The sequence below is a fragment of the Carassius gibelio genome, chromosome A12, assembly GCF_023724105.1.
Source record: "Carassius gibelio isolate Cgi1373 ecotype wild population from Czech Republic chromosome A12, carGib1.2-hapl.c, whole genome shotgun sequence".
Taxonomy (NCBI): domain Eukaryota; kingdom Metazoa; phylum Chordata; class Actinopteri; order Cypriniformes; family Cyprinidae; genus Carassius; species Carassius gibelio.
Window position 1 is genome coordinate 6,707,554 of NC_068382.1, and position 19,491 is coordinate 6,727,044.

Below are 19,491 nucleotides of genomic sequence, written 5' to 3' on the forward strand. Positions count from 1 at the left end.
TTAAATGTCAATTACAGTTTTTCTCAGTCACTTTGGTTCTTACTTACTCAACTTACTCAAAATCTTTAGTTCATCTCTCACGATTATTCCAATGAACATATTAGTGCCATCAGAATTAAAAGTCATTGTGTCATTGTTCCCAAACAAGATACAACAGTGCATAATAACCTGACATTAACTATGGCAACAGTTAGGATGACAGTTATTGCACTTCTTATGCATGCTATATATCCATGTTAAAAGTACACATTTACACACTACTGTATGTAAGTAGTGCATTGATTGAAAGAGACTGGATAGGATTCCCAGTTACCCTTAAAAAACACATTTCAACATTATTTTGATATAGAAAAGAAAAAATAAATATGGGCACAAAGGTGAAAATACGAAATTACAAAGGCAAACACAGGAAACCCACCTCAGCCATTGTAAGGCCATGATTGACAGCATGGTCCACAGTGGCCTTTATTTCATCTGATATGTGCCTATGTCCTTGGCCCCTTCTGCCCTATCATCTGGTTTTCCTCTGTACCTTTACACCATGCATCCTTAGCTGTTGATCCTGATCATTTCCTGGATGTTCATCGAATGTCAAAGTCGTAACTAGTGTGGTGTCCTCTGTCTATGCTTTCCAATGAAAGTTTCATGAGATTCACCTTTGAGCTTTTTCAGAGAACTGGTTTATCGTTGACATGATCTACATTTCTCTTCATTAGTGAAAGTCAAGATTCACCTCCACAATTCATGGCAAATTTAAAAAAAGTCTAATAGAAATGTGTAGAAAAAATGCTTTGACAGTTTATGAAAACTAGATCAACCATTTTGCATTTAATGACTTGTACGGTCAACTAATGACTAGATGTTGGGGGAATGTTAGGGTAGATGGGGTAAGACTATTGTAAAGAAAACTACATAATACATTTGGAGCAACATGACATTAGCAACTGATGATGTAGGAAACCACAGAAAAATATACATAATCAATTGCATGAATACCAAAGCAATCGCAACTTGTTCAAAAGAATGAGAAACTGCTTTTATGATGTGCACAAGTGACTAGATGATGTGGAGGTTGAACAAGTAGGCCAAGTTTTGAGAATTTTATTTCTGATCTGAGAAATGCACCAAAGTGACAGAGAAAAACTGTAAATATACTGTAAGACTGCCCACTTAAAGAATTACAAAATACAGTAGTTCAGTTAATGTTTTTATAATGTTTATGCGCCAAAAGGAAGGAAACAGCACTACTCATTTGAAGCGCACCACACAGAGCATTTATCTGCTCTGCTTAGAGTTCAAACAGCATTGCAGTGCAAACTTACTAGAGCAGATGAGTTTACTTGCTGATAAGTCTCGATCACGCAAGCACTAAACAGCGCTGTTAACAGCATGAAGTGCTTGAATTCAGAGAACACAAATTACTCTGTAATTTAAACTAGTTTAAAGCCAGATGAAACAGTGCTGACAAACAGGAGAAACTCTGTGCATAACAAGGCAGTCAGAAAGGTTTTCAATCTACAAATTTTCCCCCGGCCTTTATTTGTCCGTGTTGACCACCCTCCTGGCCACTATAAGAGGCCTAGCTTTTATTTGACTACCGGTTTTTATTTAAGGAATTACGGTATATAAGTGTATTTTTTTGATAGTTAAATTTTAACCATGGTATTGGGGTGCTATATGTGTGTTTTGAACTGTACACTGATCTTAATGTATGCTACTATGGAAGATCAATGGTTAATTTAAATAAAACTCAAACAGACAGATGAATTACATTTCATACTACAAAAAAATGAGTTTGTTGCAATTTTTATTTTATTGTGCACTTCTAAGAGACATACATTTTTATATTATTAATATTGCAGTACAAACTGTGCTAAATATACATTATATATTTTTTCATGTTAGTGATTAATATGATTATGATTATTCTCATTTATTATTTTTATAATTTTTTGGCCATATAGCCCAGACCTGATTGGTCTGAACTAATTTGAAAAAGAGCACTATACAATATTTTTTTATTATTTAAAATCACAATATTATTTAAAATTGAAACTGTTTTGGTATGCATTTTTTTTGTTTTTTTTTTGTTTTGCAAAAGCAGTTTACCCCCCCCCCCCCAAAAAAAAAAATACAAATAAAATTGTTGTTAAAATCAATCAGTTGCAGTGCATGCTATCCGAGCTAGATGTACAGTAATTAGAGTATCATGTTAGCTTCTCATGTTAGCTTCTAAGATTTTTCTTCAAAGAAAACCATTCCCGTCATTAAAAACCATTCTACCCAGGGGGTGTCACGTAACATGTATGATCATCAACGGGATGATTGAATCAAAAAAGAGATAAGGACTGTAATCACAGCTTCAGTAATTACTACGAAGCTGTCAGATCAGAGCAGTCTCAGATGCTTCATGGAAGCTGTTAGGCGTCATGCATGTGTTTATGTAATAATGATTATTTACATTTTATTCAGCAGAATGGAGGAATGGAGAATATGGTTTAGTTTAGATATTGAAGTAGATTTTGTGTATATTCGTACTGATTAAAGCAAAAATAAATACAATAAAAGAAAATACATTATTTAAATGGAAATATAACTCAGTTCCCAGGCAATCTTTAGAGAACAAATCAGAGGTTGAAAATGTTTGGATTTTTGGATAAACCTTAGTAGGGAAACAACATTTTTGTAATGTTCATGCTCTGGATTTGTGGCTATTTTGAGAGTGATTCCTTCCTGTGTGCTGGCTTGTTGCTGAGTATTGATTTCTTCTGTGATTACTCCCATTGGCTCCTCTCCGAGCTTTCAGAGGTGTGTTATCTTATCTAAGGCATTCGTTAGACCAACCCACAGCATCTCACTTTAACACCCTTTATTTGCTCTGAAACCTGGTGTCATACTTTTAAAGAATTACTTTTTTTTTTTTTTTACATTTATTTTTTCAGATTCTATTCATTTTATTTTAATTATTTTAGTACATCAAGTTTAACCTAAAATATATAAAGTGCCCCTATTGTGCCATTTTTAACTTCCTAATATTGTTTTTGGAGTCCCAAAAATAGGTTTACATGCATTCAGTGTCAAAATATGCATTTAATATCACCTCATTTTCAATCGATTCTCAAACGATTCATTCAAAGCGGTTCTAAGATTCATTCTCTATCAAATCCTCCTTTCCCTGAGCCTACCCTGCTCTTATTGGTCAGGTGGCCCAGTCTGTTTTGATTGGATTAAAACATTCAATGCATGTTGGAAATGATACACCCATTGCCATAGTTCTGTATTTCTAATGCTCAATAGAAAATATAACTTAACCTGTAAATATAATTTATCATTAGGGATGTAACGATTCACTCAACTCACCATTCGATTCACAATACTGATTTCACAATTCGATTTTTTCTCAAATTGTTTTTCTAAACAAAATAATATTTAAGACAAATTATAAATGAAAAGGTGTCCATTTATTATTGCTTGATCCAAATGCTGCACATACGAAAATATGTCAAATAACAAAGCTACATTGAAGTTTTACAACAAACCCTAAAGCTAAACAAAATTAGACAAAAATATAAATATAATACAGACTTCTAATAAAGAAAGGCTAACTGTGCTCTTTCCATTCAAAATGAAAGGCAACCACTGCATTTGAATCACAATCCAAACAAAGATGCTGAACACATGCAGCATGGGCAGTTTTTTAAAAATCTAAATTAAATATAACATAATAAACATTTTAAAACAAAAACAGAATGCTCTGACTTTAGTTTTGTGAAACTATACTACATAAAATATCTGCACAAAACAGAGCAGAAGCTCTAAATGAGACGCAGATTCACTCTCTGACAGCAGGTGGCACTTATGGAACAGCAGCGATGCAGCGTTTCCTTGGTTACCGCTTTAAACAAAGCAGCACAGCACTCATGAACACTGCTTTAATAGAAATTATACAAAGACGAGATGAAAAGAAAATATCCCCTCAAAGATACATTCAAGATACATAAACTCCAACCCCCAAATGTATCATGATTCATTTAACATCAGAACATAATTTTTCCCATTTTTAACTGGCTCACGGTGAATCATTAAATCACTATTTCTTATACTTACAGTTTGCGATTCAGTGGAGTCAGCTGGTTTAAATTAATTGGGTACTAAGCCATCTTTCAAGAGTAAGCATTTTGTGAATCCCACATTGAACTACTCAAGATTAGAGAAGCAGTCATCAGTAAAATACAAACACACACAAAAATAAAAAAATAATAATACATAAATAAATATTGGGGTTGTATTGCTTAGGTACAGTGAAAAAAAAATGTTTTGACTCTTTGCAGTCTCATCATTTGGAAGTGAAAATAAAATGAATTTACTTTCACAGCGTCTTCTCGACATGAAGTTTACCACACAGAGCTACAGTGTTTGAGGGTGGTGTCAAGTTGTTCGTGGCCAGCCAACATTAAATTTAGCTGGGCATTATGCAAATGTGTTAGCCCTTGACAGAGTGGGAATCAAATTCCTTTTTGACTTTTGGGAGACAAAAACTTTCTAATATCTTCTTTTTAATATCATGCACTTTTTGCATTAAAACTTTGCAGATCATTTACATTTACATACTGCTACGTTACACACTGTATGAAAGACAATATTCAAAATGGCAAAATAGGGGCATTTGAACTGAATGTAAATTAAAAATATTGCTGAAATATAATGTAGATTAAATAAAATACATTTAAGCTTTTACACACACACACTCACACACTCTCACACACACACACACACACACACACACATATATATATATATATATATGTATGTGTATATATATATATATATATATATATATATATATATATATACATACATATATATGTGTGTGTGTGTGTGTGTGTGTGTGTGTGTGTGTGTATTATTATTCTTTTTTTACATTGTTGTAGATTTAGATATTTAGATAACGCTTGGGAGTCTGTCAATGGACAATGGGTTACGTAAGGTCATCCTAGGTCATCTTTCTCTTTTATTGTATGAAAAAGAGCTTTGAAAACATCCTGACAATCTCATTTTGTGGTCAATAAAAGAAAGACATTCTTGTTGTTCCAAACCTGAATTTTGTAGAGTAAATTATGACTATTTTAACTTTTGATTGAAGAAGAGAGAAATTTAGGTCACCTCTAGGCTAAAAGAACTAAGAAGATAAAAGCTTATTGCCCTTATTTTTTTGTGGCCTAGGGTGCTATTTGGAACACCATTTGTTTCAAGTTCATCAATGGTAATAACTAAGCTTCTGCCTGAGTCGTGGTTTTCCTTTGCTCAATATAAAAAGGGGCCCCACAGCCATGAAACTTTAATGGCAACACAAGATAGTTGGTCTTTCCTTTGATACCCTGCTCACCATCATAGTCCTAGTTGCTAAGACTTGCCTCGGTTTAATGTGTCAGCACTTCTGATGTTACGTAAAGCCACACAAATGCTATCAATCTCTAATTCATGAGTGGCAGGCCAGAAACGTGCTTTGGAGACGCAAACAAAGATGCAAACGGTCGTCATCGCAACACACACAAAAAAAAAAAATGATCCGGGGAACTTTTACTGTAGACTTGACCTTCATTTGCTCTTCAAACTATTAACCCTTGTGTAACGGGACAATTAATCTCCTACTTGTCCTCGTTTTGTGTAGCACCCTCAAAGAAATCCCACTTTGTTCATAATCACTGATCTGTGTTGCAGAATTCATGGTGTCGATTTGGTATGATTTATATTCTACTGTCGTCTTCTCATAACTGGCCATTAAATTTAGGATAAAGGTGCGCAGGGAGGAGAGACGGGCGGAGAAAAGCCAGCGGGCTGAGACCAGATTCCTCCTGCTAACAACAGCAACCGCTGGCAGTCGTAGATCTCGTCTTGCCTACCGTGAAGGAGCATGTTAATCAAATCAGTCACTCAAGGACTGCAGCGTGTTCAATGTCTCATTGCTTGCCAGTGTAAATCAAGAGAGCAGATAGTCAGTTCCTGCAATGCTGGGGTAAAATAGAGTGCAAAATGCAGGTCTACGCAAAAGCTAAAACAAGTATTAACTGGGTTGTGTTCACCAGTGGGCACAAAGGAAAACTCTGACAATTAGAAGAACTCTGACAATTAGATTTTGGATTTAGTAGATACCTTAAAAACTCTCAGTTCTTTCTTGGTTAATGTTTTGCTACTTCTTTTGACAGTGAAATGTAAAAGTAGACAGTACTAGATTTGAAGGTTTTTCATGTAAAATCAAGATTATATGTGTCTAAAGAACCTTTGCTAATGGAAAGGTTATGGCTCTGAAAAATGCAATCACTACTGTCAGGAATAATTATATTCATGTTGTTCTTTTGATGTAGAAATTGCATCAGACTCAAACTGTTTTGGGTTCCACTTACACTGGTTTCGACAAATGGGACTTGTTTAGGATCATTATCTTTGTTGGTCCTGAAACAAAATTACCTTAACCAATTTGGGATTGGGGTGTGAAGAACTTTTTATCAATCGGTCATTTGACTTTAGAGTAAATGGTTAAGTTTAGGGTTTGGAATAGGTGTATATTTTCATCCAGTTGATTTTCATCAAGTTTTGAAAAGCATTGTTATCATTTTGCTTTGCTTGTAGACTGAAATGGTTAAGGATATGTTTGTGGTCCTCGTCAACGTTCTCAATTCCAGTTCTCGTGATCCCCCGCTCTGAACATTTTGTACGTTTCTTTAATTACTTCAGACATTTGTTCTATTCGACCCTGCGAAGTGGATATTCACAGGATATTCTGCCATGATTCTAGTTCAAAGGGACTGTATGTGTTCCATTCAGAGGGCATTAAAGTGTACAAGATGTGAATTGAAATTGTATTTATTTACAAAGGTATATTGTGTTACTCTTTACAATTCTCTAGTAAGTTTCGTCTGTGTGTGAAGACGCTGCAGGCAGTGGCGTAGTGCAAATCAGTGAATGAATGTTCCGGAGTGAGGTAAACTTCAACAGATTTCCCATGCTCAGAGGATAGAGAGCAAAGAACACTGTGTAGGGACTGTGTCAATTGAAACACAGCTCGTTCATGGAGCTCTCTTCTAACGAGCTTGTGTAGGCAGAGAAAATATGCAGAGCAGGGGGTCACGAGGACTGGAATTGAGAGGGTTAGAGCTGAGGTTAGCATTTCTAAATGATCATAATATCCATACATTTTTTTTGCCTTAAATTAAGTAAAGGCATGTACTGTTTATAGATATGTTTGATTGCCAGGAGGGCTATACCAGGACAAACAAACAAACAAACAAAAAGATATAGATATGGGTACATTTTGTCTTAATTGGCAAAATCATAGACACTTTGATGTCCGGTTACTTTCTAACTATGATTTTGCCAAGTAGGACCTTCATAGATCAACATTTTTGGTGGTATTGGACTAAAATAATTTACAACCATTGGGAATAGGGATTGAATGTTTTGAAAATATGTGAGTCTGGGCCACAAACCCAGTCTCAAATCACTTATGTATATTTTTTGTTATAAAAAAAAATATATATATATTTCTTTTTTCAAATAGTCAGTTTTCAGGGTTAAGTTAGGGTAACTGATCGTTTCCCATTTAATGGTAGTTAATGGTTAAAGATAGACCTAGAACTTTATTCGTTTGACCGGAACATGTTGTTCTTCCAGCAACATTTCCTGTTTTGCAAAATCATGGTCATCTTGAGGACCACCAGAAAGTAAATGTTCTGGAGTGAACACCACTTGCTAGTAGCACTGCTTGTCTTCTGAATTTCTCCATGTATATGTCTCTTTGTCTTTGGTTATTTTCTCTGTCTTATCTTTCAAGCATTGGAGGAAAATTTGATTTTGTGCTTCTTTTTTTCTTCTGTCTCTCCCCACCTCTCTGTCACTCCATCGTTCTCCTGAACTCTGTCGATGACACTATCAATGACTCCAGACTGGCAGTATGAGGGTAAGACAATGTATCTTATCTTTCTGTTTCTCTTTTGTTCTCTCATCGTGCATGAGAGTGCAACTCTATTAACCCTTCACAGCGTAACAGCTCTCTCTGTACACATAAAGAAGTCATTTTATAAAACTCTCTTTGACTTGTGGTCCCCCGGTCCCGGTAGTGGACAGGTTACAGTACGCGTAGATCCATTTTTATGTGCAGTTTGTGTGACTTAATGTCAGCTGAAATTGAAAGGTCTTGTTTACTATGATTGAAAACTGCTGTCTAGACTTCAAGAAATTCTTATGTCTCTTTTTTTTTTTTTTTTTCTTTTTGTCATCCATTCTGTGTCCTTGTTTTACAGAGTGCAAGCTCTCCAGAACAGGCCCACCTGCAACCATTGTAGCCATAGATGAGGAGAGTCCTAATGGTAGGTTTACATTGTTCATTTCTTTTTTTTTTCTGCACTTCATTAAACTAAAATGAAGGACAGTCGTTTTGAAAGAGTATGGACAGAATTCAGAACAGCACTTAAGTTAAATCATGTCTGTTCAAGTCTGCCAATTTTTGGTTTAGCTCAGATTAACTGTTTAAGAATCTGAGATGGACATTTCACACAAAAATGTATTGTTTCCTGTTCATTTACTGCCGAGGTTTTTGTTGTTTTGATGCTGATTCACTTCCACCAATCAAGTAATGGCATAAACATGTCCTTAAAATATTTGCTGAACACAATTTGCATGTTGCAATTCCCAATCATGCGATGTTTGGTTGTGGAGGGTTCTATTTCAGAAGCTTTTGATATAGTTTGATTCATTTATGATTCATTTGCATATACAGTTCAAGTTTCATTGATAACATATGGGACTGACTTGATCTAAATAATGATGTGAATGTCTTATGTAAACTTGCTTTTTAGCTGAATTGAATTTTATGACTCATGATTCATGAAACGTCGATAGTCTTATTGAACTGAAATTAAATCAACACTGTACTGACTTGAGCTAAATAATGGCACTGTTATTTTCAGTAGAGCTGCTTATTGCTCATTTGAACTCGTTTTATGATGAATGAACTTCACACAGTTATTTCATCTGAACTGAACAAATACTGAGCTGACTGGAGCCAAATAGTGACTTGAATTGTGTAATTTGGATTTGACTCATTTTTGAAGTTTGCATCATTGATTTTAGTACTTTACTGTTTATGCTGTGACTGCTTTGAAGCAATCTCTATTTTCCAGTATTTCTAACTAGCATACTTTACTATGCAGAACTTAAATATTGATTCAGTAGCTTCTCTGACAGATTAGTGAAGATTTCGACAGACTGAACTGTAACTCCCGAGTTTGAGTCTATTTAAATGATTGGTCTTGAGATGAAGGACTTGATCAAAATAATTGTTTTTGTATTTTGTGTTTGAATCAGACTACACTGGTTATGCTGTACATTTCTGATTCACTAAAATGACGTGATTCATTAGGGTCAATTGTTTGAGAATCAGACTGCATTGGTATAAAGGTATAGGTATAAAAATATGTTTTCTTGTCATTTTATGGTAATGATCTGAATTTACATTTAAAAGAGGCGTTTTTGTGCTCAATGACAAATGACTTACTGTACTGTGAGTATGTAAATTGCTGTCTCAGAGCAGTCTTTATGTGGTTAAACTTGACTGTGGGTAGCTTGTTTATAGCATAGTTGAAATACAGCATACAAAAGTGCCGCAGCTCTCCTGTGCGATTTCCTTCTTTGTGTGCTAACTGACAGTGATGGATGTGAACAGATTTGTTCAAATCTGTTGGAAAATATATTTTGGACAAAACGATGTGTATGTTGCATTGATGAAAGCAATTTTTTTGTTCTCCACACTTACCTTAGACCTCCCATGGCGCACCTCACCAGTGCACAGGTGGTGTACAGTACACTGCTACATTGATGGGCCTTTGAAGTATTGTAATTTTATCCTCTCTTCATCTGCTCTCTTTATCTGTGTGCTCAAATATTGAGGTGCTATAAGAAGGCTTCAGGAGAAGCTGCATTCGCCTTTGAACATAATTGGAACAGCTTACAGGTGCGATAGAGAGTCAACACTTTCCACGTTAACCCACTATCCACAAAAAATCCACAAAAAATAAATAAATAAAAATGAAAACACTTCTAGAAAGCAGATGCAGAGAACCGTTTGTTTAATATCGCACCCATTTTACTTCTGCAGTCTGATGTATTTTTAAATTAAGCAGAATATTTAATGAGAAAAAAATCTTAGGGTGGGATCAATAAGGAATTGACTGGATTGTTAAAAATGGGTGTCACACTATGCAAAACATCAGCAATTAACACGTTGAATTAAATGTTAATTTAGAAATAGAAAAACTAAAAAAGTAGTATAATAGTAGTGTTGAATATGAAGAGCTTGGTTCCAAAATGCGATCAATTCTCTTTAAAAAATAAAATAAAAATGTTTTCCAAAATCAGTATTGTTTCTGGTCGGTACTGAAAAGTCAATTTTTAATTTAATGCAAAATGCAATATTCGCAGTTATTAGGTTATGTTTTCTCCCTTTTTTTCCAAACTGCGCCAAGCGCCAGTCTCCCTTTTTTGCAGAATGCGATATATCCGCACCAGTCACAGTGCACCATTCCACGCACTATAATACATAATACACAGAGCCATAGATCAGTGACAAGCTACACTATATCACGTTCAGTAGATGAATCACATTCGATTATGAATGTGATATCACGTAGCTTGTCAGTGTTAGTATTTTTTAATAATGCCATTTAAGTTTTTGTTAGTGCAGCACATAGCACTAGTCAACTAAATGAATGTAACATGGCAGAGATGAATGCACTTTTTGAAGTTGAATGTTGGGGAAATTACATTTTGGAATTTCTGTGGTTTAATGTGATATCGTTGTTCATGTTCTTGTTCATGTTCTTGTTCATGATGAAATTCTTTTATTGGTGTAATTAATTTATAGCATTAACAAGATGAATTCATTTTGGAAGCTATGACTGATGAATGTATTTTTAGTCCAGTGCATGTATATAAGTATTGATTATCATATAATATAATTAGTATTGACCAAGTTCAGAGGCTGTCATATGTGGATCAACTTACTATGTTGTGTATTTTCAACAGTTTCAATATGACAAATAACTTTCATATTGATTCAATGGATTAACTGTATTTTGAGAAATTGTTTCTTAGTTTTTTAGTGTTTGGAGATTATCTGAGTGTACAATTTGATTTTAGTATGAGTGAATCTCTTCTCTCTGTTTGTCTTTATTACCACATCACTGCAGAAATAGATGAAATAGTTGAGTGTTTGTCCAGAAGTTTGAGAAGTGTTTGCTTGGTCAAATTAAGGAAAATCGCTTCTCTTAGGCTTATTTCAGAGCTTTTATAAGTTGGCAGGATTTGTAGTAATCTCTTCTTTAGCAATTTCTCTCCTAAAGCTGTGAATCCCTATGCAATTATTAGAGTTAAGAATAATCATATTCATCCAAGAGTATTATCCTCCTTAATGTATGCAATGAGATGCTGCCTTTACCTCAAATTAAAGATGATACTCCATTTTCACTCATTTCATCCTCCCGTCTCTGAGATCCACACATTATCTTTAAAACCCCTTGAAAGCTATGCCTCATAAAGGATCATCATTTCGGCTAAAATGTGTCAACTTTGGAAAGCTCAAACTGTAATCAGAGTTGTCACAGGGAAATAGTGATAAATGTTTTATGTGTAAAATGTTTGCTCTGAGGAGACAGATATTTCTCTCGCTTTCCTTCTTTCTGTCTTTTGTTTAAAGCACTTAGTTGCACTTTTACAAAACATGTTTATAATTACAATATAAATACATGGACAAGTACTAAGTGAACACTTTAGACATCATCTACTCGGGATGGTCAAGATGGTCAATTAGTCATAAAGTAACTGACTGGATGATTGCAGATGTTGACTAGTTTTGGAGTTTTTAAACTAATGGCTGTAATTGCAGTACATTAAAGGGAATAAATGGAAAGAGGCATTTTTTCTGTCAAAGGGCTGCATGTTCTCAGTATGCACATTTTGTCATCATTGGTCAATGTAAACATTCTTAGTTGTTGGCCATTGAGTTGTCTCCATGATTGTATCATATTGAAATGTAAATTGTTATGTAACCATGCACTTTGTGAATAGCCTGCATTCTGTTCCATTTCATTGTGCTTCTATGCAGGGTCTGAGACCGAATAGATGTAATATATACAGTATAGACCAAATATTTGGACACACCTTTTCATTCAAAGAGTTTTCTTTATTTTCATGACTATGAAAATTGTAGATTCAAACTGAAGGCATCAAAACTATTAATTAACACATGTGGAATTATATATGGAATTATATACATAACAAAAAAGTGTGAAACAACTGAAAGTATGTCATATTCTAGGTTCTTCAAAGTAGCCACCTTTTGCTTTGATTACTGCTTTGCACACTCTTGGCATTCTCTTGATGAGCTTCAAGAGGTAGTCACCTGAAATGGTCTTCCAACAGTCTTGAAGGAGTTCCTCAGATTTTATTTATTTATTTATTTATTTATGTATTGCATGTTGGTTAATTAATTTCATTTGGCAGTCAAACGTTATTATTTTTAAATTATATTAATAATCAGGAAAACAGTTTTTTAATGTTTTTGTAAGAATAATCAATGGTTCTTTAAAGGCTCTTGGAAGAACATACTTATCATAGCATAGTCATTGTATTATTTTTATGTAATTACATTTTTTATATGTATTTAAATAAAGTAATCCAAAAATAATCCGAAACAAGTTCAAAATCAGATAAGTGTGGGTGTAAGTCAGTTTAATTTTTTAATATTTAATTTAGATGTATTACACCTAAGTATGACTCATTTTAGCCTGTGAAATTTCAAGCACTATTATAATGATCTCTCATGTTGTTGCTTTGATAGGACTAATTTATAAATAAAATATGTGTGAACTGTGTATAAAACGTCTCGGTTAAATACATATACATATACATATGGTAACATTCGTTCCCTGAAGGAGGGAATGGAGACGCCACGTCGGAGACCGTTGCAAAATGGGATATCGCTTCGATAGACCAATCTACTTTGAGTTTAAACTAAATGAGTCAATGCACATTTGCATGCAATCACTGCATCCAGCTGCCGCTGATCACTGCGTGAGTATAAGAAGTCAGGTTTTCCAGGTATTTCCATGTTTTCACTGAGGAACCGAGCCGGAACCTGGCAGCTCAGCAGCGATACAGCAACCATGGCGACGGGACGTGGCGTCTCCGTTCCCTCCTTCAGGGAACGAGGGTTACCATACGTAACCAAGACATTCCCTTTCAGTCGGTAAATCTCGACGCCACGTCGGTGACCCATCTGGGCGCCATCTCTGGATCTGACTCAGGTTTTGCCACCATCCCGGAGTGCGGCAGCGTGGCCGAATCTTCACCAGACAGCTCTCCCTCCGATTCACGATGCCCTGACACGTGAGGCAGCGATCGTGACCATCACCGGATGCCAGGTAACGACTGCACCCAGAAACGCAGGGGTGAAACGGCATCCTTATAAGGACGATCCGTTGTCTTGACAAAGATGCACCCGTGAAGCTCTTTTAGAGAAATTTGCTCTTTAGGAAATGATCTTTTAGTGCTGAGGTGCACAGGAGAATTGGATGGTTGCAACACGATAGGGGTAGTGCAGCCTGGAGTGTGCAATCCACTCGACACAGGAACGACCGCCGCTGAAGTGCCAAACACAAGAAGTTTCCGAGAGCATGCTGAACTCGTAGTTCACAGCAGACACAGTTGAGCAGAACGATACTAGCGCTCGGATCCGAAGCGAAAAGCTGATATGCATTGCACCTGCTGCCTTCTTATACTCACGCAGTGATCAGCAGCAGCTGGATGCAATAATTGCATGCCAATGTGCATTGGCTTGCTTAGTTTACACTCGAAGTAGATTGGTCTACCGAAGCGATATCCAATTTTGCGTCGAGAGTGACCGACTGAAAGGGAACTACTCACATTCACATTCAGTGAATCGCAGGGTGTCTTAGTGATCAGCCGTGAAACAGTGATTCTGTTCAAATTCCCTAAAAATCTTTAAATCTTAAATGATTCCTTTGAGCTAATTTGACCTGTTTCCCTTACAACATAAAGAGCCTTTTACCCTTATTTATTAGTGTAAGGCACTGAAGACTATTACACGTTGATCATTATTACATTAGAACCTCATTATGGTTTTTGCGCTCCTCTTTGTAGAGTGAATGTTATGTATTGGGGGACCCTGATGTTGACTGAGTGCACGCTGGAGGATTGGACATTGCTTGCAGGATAGATTAACTGTCAGACCTCGATGAAGTTGGTGGCTCAGTGGTTGACCAAGCCAAACCTGGTTTAGCATTGAAGTTCCCTTTGAGTGTCCACAATAGTGGAGAAGACAAAGGTGGACAGTTTGGACTGGTGAGTAATTATGGTTACGTTTGATTGATGGTTGGGAGGCAAAACTATGAATCTAGGCAAGATAGGCTGGAAAAAGTGTGGGTCTTGGTGTCAGGATAGAAGTCGGTTTGTTGGAGGCTTTTGGGGAGTAAACTGACCTTTTGTTTGGCTGCAAGGATGAAGGGTTGAAGAGCATCCATTTATATCCCGACATTCAAAATGCCTTGCATCAACCCATTATCTTCATCTGACCATGCTCTCCTCTGGCTCTTGTTAAATATTCCATGTCCTCCCTGATCATCCTCTCTGCGTCCAATTAGAGCCACAAAACTGACCGAAGTGACCCTTGCTTGATGATTAGATTTGCCTGGTACTTGAGCCAACTCTGTCAATTAGTAGGCTGCATTTGAATTGAGTTATTAGTTTTGTCCTCATTCTTTGAGTTAGGAGCAGAATCCATTTCTGTATTTAAAGCTGAGACCTAGTGAACTGTCCAATATTGTCTCGAACATCAACTATGCAGCAGGTCTTCACCAATGTTGAAGAAAGTGGCTTTAAAAAAGTAATGCATTATAATTTTGCTTTACTCCCTAATTAGTTAATTTTATGGATATGTTACGTTACCTTTGTGGTACATTTTAAATCTTGGCTGGGTTCCTTTGTTTTTAATTAAAAAATAATTTTGGTATATGTAAACAGTAAACAAGTAATCTGGTTACATAACTCATGTTACTTGTAATGCGTTAACTCCCAAAACTGGTCTTCACTGGCTACAACTAACTGATGATTATTTTTCAGTTAGTCAAAACAATGTAGCAGTTGTTTTTCCTCATTAATCGATTATTGGTCGAATAATAATTTCACAACTTCGAAGAACCACAACTTCTGCCATTTATTTTTCGATTAGTTACTTTCCGTTACTTTGTAAAACCTTAAAAGAATTAAATACATTAAAACATTAAAGAATTAAAAGCCATTTATCAGTAATACAAATGTTCACAGTCAGCATTTGCTTACTGGTGTAAGACTTAAAATGTTTTGTTAATTCGGCAGATTGAAACAGCTGCTTGAATACATATCTGAATGAATGAACAGATGCTGTCAGAAATGTATTCTAGCTCAGGTAAAAACACTGTGTTACCATATCAAAAATGCCGATAATGCTGAGAAAATTTTATCACAATGTGTTATTAAATAAATAAAGCCAATCAAGGTGCGAGATTATCCATCAGGTCTTTTAAATACTTGCAGAATATTTTAAGCCACATGTCTAGCATCCATAACCGCTCCAGTGGATATTTGGATGAACACAACTCATTTCTTCACCTCTGTGAGTAAAATAACCTCAAGTAACCTCTGTGAGTAAAATAATCATGATTAGCACAGGGCAGACAACTAGCTGTTAATTTTAGTTATGTTCATACATCCGGGTTAGACAAGAATTCAGTTGTAAGTCTTGAAGACGCATTGATGCATTCCTTTGCAAATTGACATATTTTCGATTATGCTGAGGCATCGTTTCAGCCCTATTCCCAGCTAGGGTGTTTCCCGCCAGTGTTGATCATGGTTTGGCACTGGACCACCTCCTTCCCAACATCCATCTCTTCTAACGACAGCCCGGCAGGCCATTTATAGGTTTATAGGGGAAATAAGCCCACCTCAGCAGCTAGAGACTTTCCCAAAACCACTTCATCACTGACCCCCAACAAACACTATGGTGTGCATGGCCTCACATATTTACTAGTTGACAATTCGATCAGAAAAAGTACTGTTTGACCAGAAATACATTGATTAGTCAATGCAAACTGTAGATCAGTGTTTCCCAGCCTTGATTATCTTCCATTTCAACTTTTCTCCACTACACATTTGTTATATGTACAGTTATGTAACATTTGTAGTCTAAGATGCATCTGAAGCTACAGCTCTTATGCAATTTTCAGGTGAGATCTTTTTTGGTCTTGAGTTACAGAGGCTCTCGGTCTGATTTGAAGTGATGGTAGAGGTAAACAACTCTTGAAGACTGCTTGCATGGTTTAGAGGATAAAGCCTGTTGTTGGCATAGGTGAGCCGGTGTTGTCAGAGGGAAATTGTTCCATAAGTCAATATATCTAGGCTGCAGCATTGTGTGAAAGGAAAATTTAGCTGTATAATATATTACTATGGTGGAGTAAACAGGTAGGTATGTGAATTGTGCATGTTAGAAGAAGAGCTGGTAGAAACTCATTGCAAATTTAATTCAGTGATTTGTCATGCCAAGCCAATTCCCTATACCTATTGCTCTGTCAACAACAAAGGTTTATAATATAATATAATATAATATAATATAATATAATATAATATAATATAATATAATATAATATAATATAATATAATAATTTGTTCCACCTCAGTTCCATAATGAACCAAAAACAATAACAGTAACAGAAAAGATCTCTGTTGTGTTTGATTGGCTCCATTTTATAATTTACATGGATTCCAAACTTTAATGCTTTCAGTTGATGAAATTAAGAAATATGTATTATTGTATCTGCTATCAAAGTAATTAATATGTTATTAAATATTCATTTTTTTATTTACATTTATTTTACGGTGCCGTTGCATCACAATAATATATTTCTGTCTTAAATAATGATGATAATAATAATATAATAACAACAACTGCACCAGACTGATGCATTCCACATTAAAAAATCTAAACTGGTTTGTATCCACTGGAATTTCCCATAAGATATTCTCATGGGTTAGGTTAAAGTGTGATCAATATAATTTTTTCCTTCCTTTTTGTTTTGAATGTGTGGCATTTGAGGAATAAGCCAAATGAGAGCCAGCACAATGAGTTTATTTATGTATTTATTTATTTAGCATACTGGGTAACAGAAAACTGCCTCTGGGGGTCAAGGCTATTTAGCATCTTCTCCACTTCACATCCCAGCAAAGAAGTGGAGGATGTTTTGTCTTCTTCATGTTTTATTCCACAAAAAGACAAATGTGGCAGCTTACTACTATTTCAGAAATGTAGCCTTGCAGTCACATCTCCAGAGGTTAGAGAAGTACAAACAAAATGATAATTGTCAGTTATGAGAATCATGTTTTTGTTATAAGTTGGGAATTGGAAGAGCAATGTCGTGCAACTTTTTTAGGATTGTTTTTTTTTTTTCTTCTATTTTTCTATTAATTTTTTTTATTAATTTTTTTTTTTTTTTTTTTTACGAGGGAATATTATAATTGTATTGCTACTTTTACAGAATTTACTAAATTATTGCATTTCACGGGAAATATTAATTTATTTTGTTTAAATAAAGAACTGTATTACTTTAGTCAATTATTAGAGTATTACACATTGCCAGATGTGCTAGTGGAGACCTGCGGTGTGGAGGCGTTTGTGAGTATAACCTAACATTATGAGACGGGCTGCGTGTTTGTGCGGCAAGTTTAAACAGCTACTCCGTGAGACGCAGCAGAGAGGAGCGAGTATGAGAAGCATTCAGAGACACAGGCTTTGTGTGCGCTCTTCTGATTTGGGAATAGCGAACATGCATTATAAACTTCTATAAAATTAGAATCTGTTGGGGAGATAAAATGTGCAAGATAACGTTCATGTACTAATAAAAACATATAAGGTTATATCTTTTATTCTTAAATACTGAAAGCAGAACAGATAAGGGAGCTCTTGATATGTGTTGTGACACAGCTCTTGTAAATTAACGTTTCCTTTTTTCTTTGGTGTCTGTCATTTCGAAGCCAAGTAATCTCATATTACATAAGTTTTTCTTAACTATCGACCCTGCAGATTTCATAATCACACACACACATACTGTCCCACTTTCCTTTTTTTAACGCTGGGCGTTTACGCAGTTGGTTAGAGCAGTGCTGATTGCGGAGAACGGAGGTGCGCTCACTCTATCACTCTAATGTTGCGATAAGCAATATCGCAACGTCTCAAATCGCGATTGCGATTCAATTTCAAATAATCACACAGCCCTAATATATAATTCAAATATATATCATTTATATCATTTCATATCATTTACTTATATAATAATAATCATACACATAATTTGATTTAATAAGAACCCAATTTGAAGCAAAAATTTAATTATACCACGTATACTTTTTAGAAGACAGTCAGCTCCACTCAGAAATACATTCACATAAAAAATCAAATAAATATTGAGTAATTTCTTCTAATGCTTCGTGCATCATGAACAGTGAGTGATCTGCCTGCCACAATATTTTTTTTTCTTTGCATCCGTCTCTGGCCTGTGTTAATGGGCATTTACAGACTTCATATTTTCACATGGCCTCAATTATATTTTGGAAAATGATTGCATTGCAACGCAGTTTGTGCAAGTCCAGAACAGAGAGTTGTAATAAGCAAAAAAATGGCTGGTTGCTGATTGCGTAAAGGCCAAAGTATATTTTGGCTGTCCACGCACCTTCGGCTCGCGGACAGCCACAGTAGCACCTCACGCACCCCTTGGTTCTGCACATGTGAGCTCATCCGTCCGCGCTCATCTACGGTTGAATATACGTTTGAAAGCTTTGCAGACATTTTAGCGGCTGTGCGTGAGACGGAAAGGAACTCTGAATGTGAATTGTACCTAACATGCATCCAACACACAAGTCCACGGCACAAACGGTGTATAATACATGTGAATGCACATAAGCTTAATACACATTCAGTCTTCAACTGGAGCTGAAAAGATAAATGGTTTATAACAAGTTCCAAGCAGATGAATGAGCTAGTGAAGTTATGTTTATGAGCTATAGCAACTGATGCTGGCCCGATATTTTAATTATTTCAACTTTTTGGTATTCCTTTTTTTTTTTTTGTCAGCATTGTGAATTTTCTTTTCTTTAATAATTAAATGAACAGTTATTAGGGTTAAGTGTGCTGGGTTGGTAGGTTACTAGGATGACTAAAAACCTAGTTACTAACGTCTAGCGATTAAGCTTTATTTAACATGACATTTTAACATGACTTGACATTTTCTTGTGAGCGGCTGACAGTGAGAGAGTTCATTTTGGATGAACAAGCTAGAAACAAAGAAAAGAAACATCATTTGAACTGCCTGTTTATTCTTGACTTTCTCATTT

The 19,491-nt window shown here is 35.6% G+C and overlaps 1 protein-coding gene across 1 annotated transcript in view; it reads left to right on the forward strand.

The window, feature by feature from the left end:
- Positions 1-19,491, forward strand: part of LOC128024990 (protocadherin-15-like) — a 194,818-nt gene that overhangs the window by 25,082 nt on the left and 150,245 nt on the right. The window contains exons 3-4 of the mRNA XM_052610923.1: positions 7,943-7,957; positions 8,301-8,366. Of these exons, the coding sequence (XP_052466883.1) occupies positions 7,943-7,957; positions 8,301-8,366 (81 nt within the window). The remainder of the gene's footprint in view (positions 1-7,942; positions 7,958-8,300; positions 8,367-19,491) is intronic.